Source organism: Halichoerus grypus, chromosome 3 (assembly GCF_964656455.1).
Source record: "Halichoerus grypus chromosome 3, mHalGry1.hap1.1, whole genome shotgun sequence".
Lineage (NCBI taxonomy): Eukaryota > Metazoa > Chordata > Mammalia > Carnivora > Phocidae > Halichoerus > Halichoerus grypus.
Genome location: NC_135714.1, coordinates 104,199,672 through 104,218,518, shown reverse-complemented (window position 1 = coordinate 104,218,518; position 18,847 = coordinate 104,199,672). Strand labels below are relative to the sequence as shown.

Here is an 18,847-nt window from a genome sequence, read left to right as displayed (position 1 = left end):
TAACATCTAATAGCTGTCATATTGCTTCTAAAATACTAGCTACCATTTACTGAACATTCAGTAGGGCTAGCAGTCTTCTTGAAAGCTCATAAAGTTCCGGATGATCTCCATTTTACATGAGGAAATTCTGGTGTGCATGGGATACAGCAGCACAGATCGTCACCCTGGGATTTTCTTAACAAAGGAGAAAATCATAAGTTGCGGCTGCCAAATAGAGGACTTGAAGGCAGGGACCATTCTGAAATGCAGACGCCTGCTGAGGTGCCCGTCTGCTGGGTTCCTGTGGGCTCAGTGTGTATCTTGAACCCTGCATTTACTCATTATACTCTAAGCTTGTGACATGAACTATATCATTTTTATATGTTCAGATACAAGTAGAGTGCTGAGCACATAAAAGAGTTCAAAAAACATTGGCTGAGTAAAGGAATGACTGAATGGATGAATACCAAAGATTAACTTTTTCATAAATGAGTCTGACACTCAGGGAAAAAAAAATTAACTTTTTCAAAATCAAACATCTTTTCCAACGTCACAGGTTTGTTTTACTTCTAAAAATAACTACCACGTGGAACAAACTAATAATATGCTCATTCCTCTCTTCTTTTCCCTTTTCAAAGCTACTAGTCATCCAGCTATCTCTTCTTCTGGCAAACACTTTGAAGTGTCTATTGTTTGGTTTTGGGTATTCCCACCCCTCCATCTTCCATAAAAATCTTCAAGAGTATCTTTTCCTACAGTTGAGGCAGAAATCTGAGAGTAACTAATTAAGATTTTTATCTTGGGGGCATTGGAGGGATACTGATAACAAAGAGAGCAGTGTTACCTCTTCGGGGAACTGAAGAATCAGACACACTCCTTGATCTTATGGAAGCTGGGGATTTTAGGCTCTGTGCTGCTGTCCCTGGTGACATGGTGCTGTTTGTCATATGTTCATTGAATACATTAGGTGACTGAGGCATGTGGGTGAAAGAGGCTGACTGACTAGGCTGTTCCCAGGTCCTGCAGTAAGCTTTTCTTGACGATTCAGGAGAAAGATGCTGGCTTACCCCTTCAATGGAATCAGGTGTCCCTGGGCCAGATGCTGTTAGAAAAGTAGAAACAAAATTAACAGAATCAAAATTAATCAGGGTACAATCTCCACGTTATAAAATAATAAATTTCACCACTCTACCTTTTCTAATCATAGATTCCTTCTAGTTCTCTATTTGAGAACTGTACAGCAATTTATGGTTTGCAAAGTACATTCCAGCATGTTATTTTATTTAATTCTCATGGTAATTCATGAGAGGGGCAATACAGGTACTCTTTTTCAATTTTACAAATAAGGGAATAGATGGGCGCCTAGGTGGCTCAGTTGGTTAAGCATCTGACTCTTGAAATCAGCTCAGGTCATGATCTCAGGGTCGTGAGATCCAGCCCTGCGTTGGGCTCCGCGTTGGGTGGGGAGCCTGCTTGGGATTCTCTCTCTTCCTCTCCTTCTGGCCCTCCCACCCCCCGCCGGTCGTGCAAGTGTGCACACTCTCTCTATCTCAAAAAATAAAAAAAAATAATAATAAGGGATAGACTCAAACTTGGATTTCTAATATTTTCTACTGTATCATGTTAACTCTACCTTTCACTTACACAATATGCTACTAAAACATCATCTAAGTCCAAGAGAAAAAGTGCAGGCAATGTGATAGCATATCCCCAACATTTTCTGTTTTCCATGCTTAATTAACCATGATTAACTTGGATGTCTTACCAAGTAAAACAAAGTTTGTGGTATCAATCATTGATTCCTGTTACTACTGTAACCAAAATTAAAAGTAACATAAGTATAATTACAATTACATAACAAGCTTACTTGGCAAATTTATAGTTTGGTCTCCAAGGAATAGGCGTCTTGCAATACTTCTCCTATACCAGGCTCTTGGAAATGCCAGAATTTCGCTGAGTCGACGCATATCATATTTAAAGGAGGCAGACCCTATATCACATACAGCTGATACATAAATAAATAAAGTCTGTTAGAACAGATTTCCAAAACCTTTAATATTGTCACATGGTAGGTATGACACATGACACAACTAAATTATAATAATGTTATAATTAATGAAATATCAAAATAAGTTACAAGGTATGATTAGTAAGTGATAATATTTGTTCCTTCCACAAATGATAAAAATAGCACATTTTTGGGCGCCTGGGTGGCTCAGTTGCTTAAGCAACTGCCTTCAGCTTAGGTCATGATCCCGGAGTCCCAGAATCGATCTCGCATCAGGCCCCCTGCTCAGCAGGGAGTCTGCTTCTCCCTCTGACCCTCCCCCCTATCGTGCTTTCTCTCATTCTCTCTCTCTCAAATAAATAAATAAAAATCTTTTAAAAAATAGCACATTCTTACACTATTCCCATTTCCTTTTTTGAGGTGAGGGCAACTTGGAATTCTGTTGTCACTTTATCATGAAATTCTGAGGGGTTCTAAAGATCAGACTTATTGACAGCTTTCAACTTTAATATAGGGCTCTTCTCAAATATGGAAACTGAATAATCGGGATGGGCAGGGACACAAACTTCCTCAAAAGTAGTTGTAAACCAAACAGTGTGTGGCAAGAACTACTATTTTCCTTTTAGACAAAGAGCAGGGACTTGTCAGTCTGAAAGCATTGTGATGACCACTTCTTGGGGTTCTGCTCTGAGCACTCTTCCGCCCCTGCTTTACATGCTCTTCTGTTCTTCCACCAGAGCTTCTGTAAGGAGTTACACACCAGTGTCCCCCAAATCTAATATTTCTGTTTCAGCCTGAGTCCATATCCACATAGCCCATCAGCCAATTAGCTACAGACTCTCCCACCTAAACGTCCTAATAAGCACTTCCTTATTTTTTTTTTTAAATATTTTTTTTTTTTTAAAGATTTTATTTATTTATTTGAGACAGAGAGAATGAGAGAGAGAGAGAGCGCACATGAGAGGGGGGAGGGTCAGAGGGAGAAGCAGGCTCCCTGCTGAGCAGGGAGCCCGATGCGGGACTCGATCCAGGGACTCCAGGATCATGACCTGAGCCGAAGGCAGTCGCTCAACCAACTGAGCCACCCAGGCGCCCCAGCACTTCCTTATTTTTGATCTAAGTTAATGACAGTCCACTATCCCTTCAGTCACCTAAGCTAAAAACTTGAGGCATCCTTGTCTCCTTTACTCCTTACACAACTTGTCCTCAAGCTTGTGGGTTCTACTTCTCTTAAAACCATTCTCTCTTCTTTTTTATTGTCACAGTTTTGGGCTTCACTCCCTATTGCTTGGTCTATTTCAACAGTCTTTTCAAGCATCTCTCCCATTTTTCATGCTGCCATCAACTCTTTCTAAAACACCAATCTGAAGCATCATCCCATTTATTTTTTTTTTTAAATACAAACATGTTATTTTATAATACATATACAAATTTATTGTGTGTGGTAAGAACACTTAAGATGAGATCTACTATCTTCACAGATTGTTTTTTTGTCTTCACAGATTTTTGAAGTGTACAATATAGTACTGTCATCTTTAAGCACAGTGTTGTCATCCCATTTCTTAAAAACCTCTAATGGCTTTTCACTGCCCAAAGGATCAGAATCCTGTTCTTTAGCCTGGCATATGAGTCTCCCATCAATCTAGTCCTGGGGTGTTTTACCAGCTTTCCCTCTAAGCAATTCCTCTCTCCCTTGGGACATTTAACTATACAACCAGTTAAATGTTCAGTTATAACTATGCTTTGCTTCAGTGAACCGAAGTATGATCCAAAAGCATACTTTCTGATGCTCTCTGTACCATTAAAGACCATGTTGCTATAGCTAAGAATTTTTTTTTTTACATAATTTTGAAGATCTGGCCCCAATATCATTTCTTTTGTGAAGCCTTCTTTGATCTCTTGAATAAACAAATTATTTCTTCCTCTTTATGTAAAGCTCCATTATAGCATTAATTACACTGCACTGTCATTTATTTGTCTACTTGTGAGACCTTGTCTTACTCATGCCGGCACCCTGAATCACCTACCAGAGTGTCGGCACAAGTTCATTGTAAAATATAGGCTCAGTGTATGTTTGTTGAATACTAGCTTTAAGTGTACTTACTGTATTTGTGCAATTAATAACTTTAAAAATTTTCACTCCCATAGTACTCTGAATTCTTAAAAATGTTCCACATGCACTTAATTTTTTTTTTTTTTTTTTTTTTTTTAAAGATTTTATTTATTTATTTGAGAGAGAGAATGAGAGAGAGAGCACATGAGAGGGGGGAGGGTCAGAGGGAGGAGCAGACTCCCTGCAGAGCAGGGAGCCCGATGCGGGACTCGATCCCAGGACTCCAGGATCATGACCTGAGCCGAAGGCAGTCGCTTAACCAACTGAGCCACCCAGGCGCCCCACATGCACTTAATTTTAAACGGTCAAGTCACAACATAAGGAAAATGAGCAAGTGATTTGCCCATAGGTATATGGCTAGTTACAAAGCTAGCAATACACATGTACCCAGCTTAAGATCTAATGACACTAAGTAAAAAAATTTTAACCATCATCCCTCATTAGTGTTTTAAGAATTTACAATCAGAAAACTAAGCTAATGAAAAATCAGAAATTTTACCAATTCATGGTAGAGAAGTGAAGAAAAGAAGCAGTTTTCAGTGACTTAACTAGGCATACTTTGGCCTTTGGGTGACATTTCTATGCATTTACCTAGAAATCATATTCCTAACATTGCTTACTTGGACTGAGAGAGAACATTGGCCTAGACTGTTACTCCTCTCATTTAAATCATTCATCACTAAAAGCTTAATATTACTATTAAAACACTGTTAAAAAGGAGGCCCTTACTTAATTCTGAAAAACAGCATTTTAATTAAGAAACTATACAATTAAGTACCAGATATATTGATTAGTGTAGTGTCCATTTTGCTTGCAGATTTGCTTACAGACTGACTTTCAAAAAATGAGGCACCTCCTGAGCGCCTTATCCGAGACAAACTCACTTTTACAAATTCAAGGTTTATACTGAGTGAGTCTTTTCGACCAGTGACGGAAGTGGGTTCTTCATCCACATTCCCTTTAAACCAAAAACAAAAACACAACACACACACATTTATATATGTATGCATATATATACATGTATGCAACTATCTAGTTACATGAAATTATCTAATACACTGGAATATGCCAACAATTAAAATCACTTTAGGTGAGGTTAAAAATTTAAGAATGATCTAATGAGCATTAGCATTCTTAACAATAGTTTAATAGTTTCAAGCCCATAAACAATAGTGATGATTTTCACAATACTGCTCCAACAAAAACTAGCACTGACATGGAATATATGTTTTTGTTACTTCTCTAAGCAAATCAAGAGACATTCACTAATATCAAAATCTCAGACATTTTTAGTGGTAAATCTGCACTTTAAAATGATAGTGAAATTTAAGTTGGTTAAATAATGACAAGAAGGAGAAGCAACAGCAGCAGAAGGTGGTTTCATTTTAAACTGAGAAATGTGATGCACACACTTTAAAAATTCACTATTTGCAGAATACAATTTCTTATACAAATAATGATTTGGTAAAACATTTAAACTTTTCAGTAACATAAATATCCTTTTTAAATCCAAAGATTATTGTGCTGCATATGTCACTGTTTTAAAATTCTTATATAATTAATTCACCTCAATTATTTATTTCATATTTCTACTTATGTAGAGACAGGATAGATATTGTCAAGAAGAAAAATAAAGTTTTTGATCTTATTTTATATCCATTATTTTTTAATTAAAAAAAATTTTTTTAATTTTCTTTTATATCCATTATTAAAGGTACTGTGATTTCTGAAAAGATCAAAGCTTGAAAATGTGCTATAAATTAAAAAAGATGGAAACACTCTTTTTTTTTTTTTTTTAAGATTTTTTTTTTTAATTTATTTGACATAGAGAGAGGGAACACAAGGAGGGGGAGTAGGAGAGGGAGAAGCAGGCTTCCAGCTGAGCAGGGAGCCCAATGCGGGGCTCGATCCCAGGACGCCGGGATCATGACCTGAGCTGAAGGCAGAAGCTTAACCGTCTGAGCCACCCAGGCGCCCCAAGATGGAAACACTCTTAAGTATACCTAGTCCTCCTGATCCAGGTGTGAGCCCAGAAACAGCAGTTTTTTGTTTCCCTGCTCCGTACGGATGAAATACATAAAGGGAAAAGTCAGACATGCATGCAGTGAAGCTCAACCCAGACGAACTGCTGCTAGAACTGGTCAGATCTGACTGACTACTACTATGTCGACTTCTGCCAAGAGGGCTGCCTAGGCCGGATGAACCTATAGTGAAAACAAGAAATCCAAAATATTTATAAGCCACAGAAGATTGTAAAAGCCTGTCACTTAATACATTCTTAAGAACCAAACAAGACTTGAAATTAAAATGGAAATACTCAAACATTAATTGATAAATAGATTTAAAATCTTGATATCAAAATAAAGACTCAGATGTACTTTTCAATTAATTTATTCTATTAACTGGGGTTGAATACTCTGTTCATCTTTGAAACAATTATTTAGACATTTGATTGGCCAACTCCATGGTTTCCTGTTTCTTTTCTCCTTTGCTCCACTGGAAGCAGGCAGTGGAAAAGGCACAAAATAGCTGGGACTTAAGCGAAGGGGGAGAACAAACTATAAAAAATCCAAATCATGTAACTGGAGTCCACATTTCAGTAGCCAGCAGTGGAAATAGAGCACGGTACACAAACGCAGAAAGTTAAAGATCTCTTTCTCTGAGAAGAAGCAAGTGTCCTCATTGGCAACACTTACCATAGGTGGTGTATAGGCTAATTCAAAATATGCTTTAAATGTAAAAAATACGAGTAAAGCATCTTAAGAGAACATTATATGATTTTGCTAGTAATTCCAAAATATGTATTTCCAAAATATATAGACCTCCTTTGGATTCATATTGCAACTGGTTACTTGACATCCTACTAGAATGTGTCACAAGCATTTAAAGCTCACCATGTCCAAAACTGAACTCTTGATCTTTAACCCCCATCTATTTTTCTTCCAGTGTCTCCCATCTCCAGTAAGTGATATTTCCAAGCAAATAGCTCAGCCAGAAACCTGAGACTTATTTGTCATTCTTCCCACTTCTATCATGTAATTTATCACCATTATCATTTCAATGTCTAAGAACATAAATTAAGCCTGTCCATTTCCCTGTATCTCACTATTGTTCCTCTAGTCTAAGCAATTATCAGCTCTGGACTGCTGAAATGGCCAACTGTTCTCCCTGCTTTCTTCTACTCTTGTTCTCCTCCAATCAACTATCGGACTGCAGCTGGACTGGTGGTATTCTGAAGGTGTAAATCAGAATCTCACGTCTACTTTCCTGTTTAACCTTCAGTGGCTTTCCCACATGATCTGGCTCTTTCCCATCTCTCTAAATCTTTATCATACCAATCTACCTTTTGTTTGCCACACGACACTTACACTAGTTGTTTTTGTTTTTTAAACTTGCCAAATTCTTTCTTGCTTCATGGATTTTGTGTTCTCTCCCTAAAGTGTTCATCATCCCAACTCTCTGCTTGGCTAACTCATACTCACTTCACATTTCCACTTAAAATACACTTGTTTGCTTGTTTTCTGTTTCTCCAAATTCAACTTAGGTTCCACATTAGCAGTGACATATCTGCTAGCTAGGTTCACTACCATCCATTCAACCTCTGGCATGGACCCGGGCCCCAGTAAAGTTCAATAAAGATCCTTTGAAAGAATGGATACTGTTGTGGTGTCTGGGTGGCTCAGTCAGTTAAGTGTCTGCTTTCAGCTCAGGTCATGATTTCAGGGTCCTAGGATCAAGCCCCAGGTCTGGCTCCCTGCTCAGCAGGGAGCCTGCTTCTGCCTCTCCCTCTCCCTCTGCCTCTGTCCCTACCCCCGCTTGTGCTTCTTTATCTGAGAAGATAAATAAAAAATCTTAAAAAAAAAAAAAAGAATGGATACTATCATAACCTATACTTCTTATACATTTATTCTTATCATTATTCTTCCTGCATGTTTTATGATGATAAAATGAGGGATGCTATTTCATTTTTTTTAATTTTCTATAGGATCAAAATGTGGACATAAAAAATAGTCGCTCATTTCATATTCCTTTCACTACATATACTTAGTATGGTACATATCTACACTACTACAATAATTTAAGTGTCAGTAATTTGTGGCATTTTGTCACTAAGAAAAAAAGTGAATATCCCAACAGAGAAATGGACATGGGCATATTTTTCTCCCGCATTAGCCAATAAAGTAATAACACATAAAATAAAACCCCATTTTAGCCCATCACATTAACAATGATTAAAAATAAATTTAAAGCGTAATGTTGGGAAGAATACAGTGAACCTGGTGTCTACACACACTGTGGTGAGGATGCAGAAATCTTATATTTACTAGAATAGTAAAACATATCAAACACTTTAAAAATGTTCACTCTCTCTGACTCAGGAATTCCACTTTTAAGAATTTATCCTAAGGATGTTGATTTATATATAAAGATATTCATCTCAATATTATTCACAAAATAGAAAACAAAAAGCCCAGGGAGTCTCAAATGTATGATCAAAATGATGGAATATCATGCAATCATTAAAATTATTTTAGAGATGAATATTTAATAATTTGAGAAAAACTTATATTTTAAGTTTTTAAAAGATACATAGCAGAAGAGATCATATTTGAATTTTGCCTGGGAAGAAGACTGTATCTACAAAAATGTGGGAGAGTAGGTAGGAAGTGATAATACTGGTTATCTAAGATAAAAGGATATTATTTTCATTTTTAGTACTCTTGTTTTCTGTATTCTCTATAATGAACAGTGAGTTAATTTTATAATCAAAAAGTAGGTTTTCAAAAACTGACACTACCACTCCAATATTTTATAGACTACAACACAATTCCAACAGCAATATTTTGGAGCTAAGCGTGACAGTGGGCAACCACATTTGCAAAAACTTATTTCTAAAATATCAACTTTTTTTTTTTAAGATTTTAAAAAATTTATTTATTTGACAGACAGAGACACAGCGAGAGAGGGAACACAAGCAGGGGGAGTGGGAGAGGGAGAAGCAGGCTTCCCGCTGAGCAGGGAGCCCAATGTGGGGCTCAATCCCAGGACCCTGGAATCATGACCTGAGCCGAAGGCAGACACTTAACGACTGAGCCACCCAGGTGCCCCTAAAATATCAACTTTTTGTTTTCCTATTTTATGAGGAAAACTTTCAAAGATTCATGCAGCAAGGCAATGTTTTGTTTTAGCCATTTTTTCAGTGTCTTCTGACATTGCAAAATATCCCCTGGGGGCTTTTTTTAACCCCTGGTTATGAACCATTGTTTTAATGATAGTTCTCTTATTAATAATTATCAATTTTCACTCATTCTAGTCTCTTTAAGAATGGTCAATAAAATCTTTATCATTTGCATATGCAATCTTTCTATGATTTTTAGGGCAGAAATGACACTGAGCTTTAATACAGTGAACAGTGACTTTCTCACCAGGAAATCATCAGTTGTGTGTTAAAAACAAAACCTTTCATGAAATGGACATTTGAGTTCTAAATATATATATATATACATTATTATGATTACATACACACACACACACAAACTACCCTTGATACAATTTTAATTCACTGTGATAAGTTCTTGCATGATAACACTGTCTTATTTTCCATTTGCAACACTGATTACTCTTAAATGTAAAAATAGAGCATAAGACATTCAAAAGTACTTAAACGTATAAAACGACATTTACTTCATAGTGCTTGTAGCGTGTACATTCAAACCAAACAAAAAATGCTATCCAACTGCCATTCACTTGTACCAAAATATACTCAAAAAACTTTGATCTCAATATATTTTTCTATAAATACTCTAATCTCAAATATTCTCCTTTTCCAAGTTTATTTTTTTAGTAATATACACTAATCACTATTAAAATACTTATTTGAAAATAGTAGTTGGCTTTCTACCAGGGAATAAAAGAGTATTTCTGTACCCGGTGTTCCAGTTTTGCTTGTAGAGGTCTTTGTTCCAGTCTGAGTAGCATTACCTCCAGGGGATAAAGTCTCTGTGGGATACGTGGTCCCCAAAGTCTCCAGTTCACCTCGGTTTGAAGAAAACACCAAGTCCAGGGATGGTAGCTTTAGCATGCATTCTACTCTTGATACTGGTAAACAGCTAAACTTGATCTGTGAGGGCTAAAAAGTGCAGAAAGCCAAAAAAAAAAAAAAATTTCTGGGTACTAGTTAAAAAATTTCACACTGGATTCCAAATATATAATTTCCACTTCAGTCCACATATAGCAAATTATTCGACACTTCAAAGGCTTTTGTGTTTAATGTCCTAGCTTTTTCAAACAGATACATGATACATTAACCAAAATTTATTAACAAAATGGCATTTTAGGAATCACCTCTGAGTGATAAATATTTAGATATTTAGATGATTCAGAACATTAAAGATATCTATGTTCATATTATACTTGCTCATAATCAAATTTTTAAAGGAAATAATTCCTCTTATACTAAAATTTTTAAAAAGCTATTTAATAAGTTTTATAAACTCTCAAGCCCTCCCCCATTACATGTTTTTATCATATCTTCAAAAGGCTAATGCAAAACTCCATCCTGAAGCCCTTTTGGCCAAACTGCTATTGTAGAAAATAGTTTGAACAGATGACCATTAGTGTTTCTTTTATTCTTGAGATTATCAGATTTTAATTGAAGGTAAACTGAAACCTGAAGTTTGGTTACAAGTAGTTTTCAAATCCTCTTTAATAAATGGACTCAATCAGATGCTAATACAGTCCCAAAGGGCGACTGTGAAGACTGCATTTTACAATAAAATATTAAATAAAAATTCCATAACTTAGCAAAAATCTAACAAAGGTACTACTGTGTGACTTACATCTCAATTACACTTTACATTTGCCCCAAAAGGACCATAATGGCAAGAAATACAGGTGGCAAGAAATAAAAAAAGGCATAAAATTCTAAAAAAAAAAAAGGGTTTTAACTTACACATTTTTATTTTTGCCAAAAAAGTGTAAGATCTAAATTTTGAAAACCCAAAGATCTATGAACCTCCTCAGCAGAAAAGTAAATACACACATAAAATTGTACATATACTTCCCAGAGGTCCAGGTGATCTCTAAGCCATTATAGGTTTACTAAAGGTCCATGAATCCAAGGTTAAAGAAACTTTAAGGGAAATAATGTTGGAAATATTCAAATAAACTTAAGAAAAACATTTTTCTTTAAAACAAAAAGGAATAAATGAAGTATATCACCTGAACTCGTACATAAACCACAACATCTACAGGGAAAGAAGAGTAAGCAGATGTCGAAGATGATACTAATGATGTTGTTGATTCTTCCATAGGATCTGGTATTTCAAAATGTCCCATATCTTCATCTTGTGAACTGACAGCTGTTAAAATATTTAGTTTTATTATTAGGGCAAGGGCAAACTATTTTTTTTAAAGATTTATTTATTTATTTGAGAGAAAGAGAAAGAGTGTGTGCAAGCACGGGGCGGGGGGGGGGGAGAATCTTAAGCAGACTCCACGATCAGTGTGGAGTCTGATGGGGTACTCCATCTCAAGACCCTGAGATCATGATCTGAGCCAAAATCAATACTTGGACGCTTAACTGATTACACTAGCCAGACACTCTGGGAAAACTATTTATCAAAAGATCCTTTCTTGGGGCACATGGGTGGCTCAGTCGGTTACGCATCTGCTTTTGGCACAGGTCATGGTCCCAGGGGCCTGGGATCGAGCCCCGCGTCAGGCTTCCAGCTCAGAGGGGAGCCTGCTTCTCCTCCTCCCTCTCCCTCTGCATTTTCCCCGTTTGTGCTCTCTGGCTCTCTCTCTTTCTCTCTGTCAAATAAATAAATAAAATCTTAAAAAAAAAAATATCCCTTCTCTTATGCTAGTACTGAGATCAGGGATATGAACACACAGAAATGTGCTTTTGTAGCCCATCATTCTACACATCTTTCCCTATTCAAACCTCCTGCTCATTTCTCCAAATTCTAATTCCCCTCCTACTACAACAAACACTGTACAAAGAGAATTAAGCCTTTGCCCTCAAGAAGTTTCCAGTCCAAGAGGGAAGCTAATGTAGGAATTAAGGATGTTAATTTCATCATTAACTAGCTGTGGCTGTGGGAAAATCATGTAACCCTCACCAAGACTTAATTTATTTGTAAATGAGGACTAGATGATTTCTCAAGTTCTTTTCTTGATTTGTAAATGAGGACTAGATGATTTCTCAAGTTGTCTCTATAATTCTTGATTATTGAATATATTAATAATAATATATAACAGCATTAAAAATCCTTCTAAGTAATAGAATTTTAAAAATATTTGTGATGCAGGGGCACCTGGGTGGCTCAGTCGTTGAGCATCTGACTCTTGATTTAGGATCAGGTCATGATCTCAGGATTCTGAGATCAAGGTCCATGTTGGGTTCTGGACTGGGCATGGAGCCTGCTTAAGGTTCTCTCTCCCACTCCCTCTGCAACACCCCCTCCCTGACTCTGTGCTTGTGCTCTTAAAAAAAAAAAAAATTGTGATGGGGAAGTAAGTATATAAGGAGGATACTTACTTGTGTAATTCCTTTCAATTGGTGTAATTGGGATAGTTTCCAGAGCTTTTTCCAGAAAATCTAATAGGCAGGGACTAATAACCATTTCTTCTGGCAATGACTGAAGTGCTACCCAAGCATATAATTTGGCTGTTTTTACTCCTCCACTTCCTTTTCCTTTGGCTAGAACATTTACAAATGTGAGGTCAATTTAATAGTTCCCATACAACATATAATAATTTTGTGAGAAATTAGAACTATATATGACAGTTTAATCAGGTGAAGCACCTTATACCTAAACCATACAAGAATGCAGTAAAAATAGCAGATTGATAGAAATGATATATTAATATTAGAATATAAAGATAATGATGCATATAAAACAATAGTTATTTCTACTTGCTCTAGGTCACAAATGTTGCTTCAATTTTTCAAGTTTATAATTTGCTAAGTGTCTCATTTAGCATTATTTTGTCTACTTAAGAAAACACAGAGAAATCTGACGAACAATATTTTGTGTTAAGTGAGGAAAAATGTTGTTTTCAGGCTTTCCTATGTTCCTGCTGTTCTTAGCTTGTAGATTTTTACAATGCCTCCCTACATGGACTGCCATCCCTCTTTCACTTCTACATAACAAATACTTCCGTGTGAGTAGAATGAATGTAATAGCTAACTAAGATTTAGCTCACTTTGGCTTAGGTTTCCACCCCCAACATATATTAGTTTTGTAAACCAAGTAAATCAGCTCAACTTCTATGAACCTGAACTCTCTTCATTTATAAAATGGGGATAATAATATCTGTCCTGCACTTAATGGGCATAGATGTGCCTTGTCAATTCAAAAGTGATATAAAAAATTTTATGCATTATCACATTTATTAGCTATTTTATTGAGCATACAGGTCAGCTCTCTTCAGTGTGGAAGAAAACTACATAAGGGCATGAGTACCAGGAGGCAAGGGCCACTGGAAGCTATTTTGGAATCTGGCTACCACACCACATGAATAATACTTTATATGTATAGTAGAATTTCCAAGAAAAGGGATTATCAGACCAGACAAGAATTAGTTCAAAATGTTTCATTTGAGAGATGGAGTTTGATATATAAATCTTCTAAGATATTGTGGAAGTTAATGTTTGTGACTTCTGAGGCTAAGCCATAAAAGATACTGCAACTTTAGTAGCTATGTTCTCTTTTGGATCACTCCTTTTGAGGGAAGTAAGCTCCCTTGTTATGGGAACACTCAAGCAGGCCAGTGGACAGGCCCACATGGGAGGAACTAAAGCACCAGTTTGCCCATCATGTGAATGGGATGTGATGGAAGTAGAACTTCCAGACGCAGTCGAGCATTCTGATGACTGCAGCCTTAGCCAACATCTTGACTGCAGTCACGAAAGACTGTAAAGTTAGATTCACCAGCCAAACTGTTCCTGAATTGCTGATCCACACACACTGTGTTTAAGGTTATAAGCCACCAGGTTTGGGATCATTTGTTATGCAGTAATAGATAATTAATAAATGTGGTTAAGACCATGTACTTTGTCTTAAAAGTATAAGTTTGATGCTTCCATCTAGATCATAATCTCCTAAATATGAACTACATAAAAATTTTTCTAAATACATATAGATCTAAAAAGTTAAGTAAATAAACTATTTAGCATAGTAAGTTTCTTTTAACACTGATATTCTAAGGTAGTATCAGTTTGAAAAATAGCCAAAAGTCAGGCCACACTTCCATATGTGAGTTTTATACAGTCATTATTGGCAAGTCTATGTGATCTTCTCTTTAACACGTAAATTTGCAAGAAATTCTCAATAGAGCAAGTAGGTGATGATTAAAAAGTTACCAAAAAAATTAAAAATAACGTATATTTTCCTGAAATACCTGAGGGAATAGGTGGGGGTTGGGGAGGAAGTAAGGTGTTAGTCTTGCTCTGGACAGTGCAAGGTAAAGGAGGAGAAGGAGGAGATGGTGCACTATCTTTCATACCATACAGCTTGGACTCTTTAGAGAGGGTTCTTGGCAAGGAAGATCCTCTGGAGGCATTGGGTGATTCGGTCTTTAGTGTCTTGGAATTGTAATGCAACTGTATAAAGACAAATAAACTTTCAAAATTAAAATAATGAAGATGAGAAAAACCAACATATGTAGAAAAATGTGGAAGAACACCAATCCATGAGTCAGAAGACACAGTTCCAGTTCTTACAAGTTAACGCTGTGATACTAGCAAGATTCTTAGCTGTTTTTCATTTAAAATTTAAAAAGTCATCCTAGATAATAAGTTCCTTCTAGCTTAATTTATAGGATTCTATAATTCTAAAATCTAAAAAATAGGTGTTTAAGTTGGACTAGGAAAGGTTTAGCAAATGTAATGACTATCAATGCATAAAAAAGTAACTTCTTACTGACAAATTTTAATGGAAAAGCTGTATAAAAGAAGTGGCAACCTGCAATTTGGACGTTCTTATGTTCAGAATATGGCTATATCAGAGAAAAATGTTGGAAAGTCTCACTTTTTTTCTTTTAATTTTTTAAATTTTATTATGTTATGTTAATCACCATACATTACATCATTAGTTTTTGATGTAGTGTTCCATGATTCATTGTTTGCATGTAACACCCAGTGCTCCATTCAGTATGTGCCCTCCTTAATACCCATCACCAGGCTAACCCATCCCCTCCACCCCCCCAGGAAAGTCTCACTTTAATAGGTAAAGGAAGAACACGTACGACAGAAAATAAACACTGCTAAGAATAATCTAATCCTAGACTTTTAGGTTTTTACCTTTACATCAACTCCAGGAATGTAAAAAACTGTTGTTTCTAAGTCACTAGACTTTGTCTGTAGAGATGATGGCACTTTCTTGCCAGTCATTAAATGGGTGGTAGAAGCATAATTAGTTTGAAACTTCTTCTTTTTTGAAGGAGAGTCTTGATCTAAACTCCTGGAACTTCTATCATAACTCCTATAAATAGAAAAATGATTTTTATCTTGTAAAAAAAACGCATTTATCTCCTTTTGTTTAAAACCAAACTTTTACTTATACAGTAAGTGGAATGTCATCCTTCATTAATAAAGTTGAAAAAGGAAAGCTCATTAGTGCCCGCTGCTAACCTGGCTAACACTGTCATGGATGATGTTCATGTCGTGCGCTCTGCAGCTACACAGGGCAGCCACCTTTAGGCTTTCCTGAGGTCACAGGTGTTTCACATGAACATGTTAGATTGAACCAAATGAAATTGCCCTTTACATAGGTAAAACGAGCTGAATATAAGCAATGTATTATAATGAATTAACATGCTTTTTATCGTTACTACTACATTTGTAGGAATTTAACTGCTTGAGTGCCTTTTTATCTTCTCATTTTATAAAACCCTCCTTAGACAAAAAGACAATTTTTTTTTTTTTTTTTAAAGTAATCTCTATACCCAACATGGGGCTCAAACTCACAACCCTGAGGATCAAGAGTCCCATGGTCTACCAACTGAGCCTGCCTGGTGCCTGTAAAAATCTTTTATTATGAAAAATTTCAAACATGCAAAAAGTAAACAGAATGGTAAACTGTGAACCCCTATGGCTCTATCTCCCAGCTTCAACAATTGTCAGCATTCTGCCCCTTTTTTTAATCGACATTTCCACCCACTCCCCATCTATCCTCTCAATTAGTATTTTCTTTAGCTCTTTTTTAGATTAGGAAAGAAAAGCAAACATTCAAAGAAAAAATAATCTAATCTTAAGCCTCTTTATACCACCACTTTTTCAATGATGGAGACAAACGGTAAAGCTGCAGTTATATCCTGAACCACATTCCAGTATATTGAGGCCTCTCTGTCCCCCAGTTTCCCAATCTTGTTTTTCTGAATTCATCAAAATTCTGAATAACCAAGATATCTCTGAGTACTGCACTGTTCTTTAAAACAGAAATGTGCACAATACAAGAACAGAGACTGAGAAATTTGGGCTTATTTAAAGGAGAATTACAAAGATACAACTCTTTTAATTAAATCGCTAGAATCTAAAGCAGAAATGCATTTCTAGTTGCCAGAAAACTTTATACACTTGTTTATTTATTTATTTAAAGATTTTATTTATTCACTTGAGACACAGAGATAGAGAGAGAGAGAGAGAGCATGAGCAGGGAGAGAGAGAAGCAGGCTCCTCGCTGAGCAGGGAGTCCGATGTAGGGCTCGATCCCAGGACCCTGGGATCATGACCTGAGCCGAAGGCAGAAGCTTAACCATCTGAGCCACCCAGGCGCCCCTATACACTTGTTTAAAGAAACAGTATGTTATACAAATAACCACTCAAACTTACAACTATAATTAAATCCACTCTTTAAATCTGTATTTTGGGACATGGGTGAAAAAGTTCTTTGTAATTCAGTGATATATCAATAGTATTTCTAACAAATGAAGTTACATGTATCCTTTTCTGACCAGTTTCTTACCTTCTCAAGCTTATATCGTCATGTTCTTGTAGAAGGGTAGTTGGGTGGAGCACACATTTTCCACTATCAATTTCGACCCGTATATCAAGTTCAAAGTCAATATTTCTCTCTGTAGCAGTGCCACTGAGACTTCGGTTGACTGGAGTTGTGGGCCAGCGTTCTGTAAATAGTTGATGAACAGCAGCAAAGCCTGTTGCTTTTTTACGAGATGTATGTCTAGAGAAAGAACAATTGATCGTTACATTGTATTAAATTGGAAGAATTTCCAACAACCTATTTCCCAATATATTATGTCAGCAACAGTCTGTAAATAAATTTTACCTGTTTTACAAATTCATACATTTTACTAAACTAGCTCATACTAATTGAAGTTTTTCCTAAGTTTGATGTAGTTACATTTTTATTCAACAACGATGCACTCAGTAACTATTACGTGCCAGGTGATGTGCTAGGTGCTGGACACAGGCATAATCACTGCTATTAAGGAGTCTGAATATCAGTGTATGAACTATAGTCTACATTTTTTAGGAGATTTCATTTTTGAAAATTGTAAAATGCTATTTTCCTGATTTTATTAAAAGAACGAAGAATAGGGAAAGAAAAAAATAATATCGCGTGGAGCTAAATTACATTAGTAAACCATGGCTATGTCTCTTAGTCTCACTCTGGCTAGGTACATTAAAATTTTTTCCGTAAAATTTAATAGTTATACATAATACTTTAAAGTTCAGTTCTAGACTCTGAAATGTTACTTATGGGTCTCAAAATAAAAAGGTCACTTACGAGGGTTTCCTGTAAATATAAAACCTTTCCCTCTCATGGTCTTCATCCTTTTCATCCTTCTCAGAATCTTCACTAGTAGAAGACAAACTGTCATCCCGTCGGCCCTCTTCAGGTTGGAAAGGAAGGCCTGATGAATAGCCTCCTGGAGTTTTGGGAGAACTGAACACGGAATATGATCCTTCACTATTTGAGGAGTAATGGGATGGACCTTCAACAGTTACTGACAAAAGGTCCAGTTCTGTTTCCTCTGGAAACTGTAAAAAGAGAAGACATGGATCAGGTTCATATTACACATCTCTTCTTAATTAAAAAAAGAAAAAGAAAAAAATATATGTGTAAACATTTAAAGTTCTCTCAGTTGAATTTCCTCACTCTGAACTAAAAGAAAGTCATATGAAATGGCACACCAAGAAAGGAAGCAGGTCTTAACCACAGAAAGTCACACTACTGACATACTAAAAATTAGAGTGAAATATTACGTTATATAAGCTTATATCAGCCTGTTACTTAGTACATACTGTGTAATTCTTTAAGCATAAGTTAAACATGCTGTGGAGACAAAGCAAATAATGTTGATCAACCGTAAATCAGAAGGGCAAGAGAGCAATTAGTGATGGAAGAGCACGCAGTGTCTGTACAGAAAGTGCTTCATGATTCCGGATGCTTTTTATAGATAGCTTTTAAAAATGAGTCCCTAATTGGCTGTAGACAGATGTGCCAGTCATTATGTAATTAAAGATACCAATCAGTCCAACTTAAGAATACTATTTTTTAAGGTTAATAGTTTTTTATAAACACTATGTCACTGAGAATTGCACCAGGAGGCCATTGTATTTAAGTAGATCAAAAAAGAAACAACAATAACAACAACAACACTTCCTATGATCTAATTTGTAGTCCACTTTTGAGAGTTGCTTAAATACCCTTTGAAAATGTGATAAGCCTTTGTAAAGTGTTATGTGCAAGGTAATGTAATTTATTGACGCTATTAGA

At 36.1% G+C, this 18,847-nt stretch overlaps 1 protein-coding gene across 7 annotated transcripts in view; it reads right to left on the bottom strand.

The window, feature by feature from the left end:
• The window catches only part of BLTP1 (bridge-like lipid transfer protein family member 1), a 208,044-nt gene that overhangs the window by 14,776 nt on the left and 174,421 nt on the right, over positions 1-18,847 (bottom strand). For 6 of the 7 annotated variants that reach the window (XM_078069196.1, XM_036069404.2, XM_078069201.1 and 3 more), the window contains 11 exons: positions 17,855-18,108; positions 17,072-17,287; positions 15,409-15,589; positions 14,508-14,709; positions 12,643-12,804; positions 11,322-11,461; positions 10,029-10,230; positions 6,104-6,304; positions 4,879-5,058; positions 1,847-1,984; positions 824-1,081 (listed from right to left, as the gene is read on the bottom strand). In XM_078069196.1, the coding sequence (XP_077925322.1) occupies positions 824-1,081; positions 1,847-1,984; positions 4,879-5,058; positions 6,104-6,304; positions 10,029-10,230; positions 11,322-11,461; positions 12,643-12,804; positions 14,508-14,709; positions 15,409-15,589; positions 17,072-17,287; positions 17,855-18,108 (2,134 nt within the window). The remainder of the gene's footprint in view (positions 1-823; positions 1,082-1,846; positions 1,985-4,878; positions 5,059-6,103; positions 6,305-10,028; positions 10,231-11,321; positions 11,462-12,642; positions 12,805-14,507; positions 14,710-15,408; positions 15,590-17,071; positions 17,288-17,854; positions 18,109-18,847) is intronic. The other variant, XM_078069200.1, reaches the window with a different exon arrangement.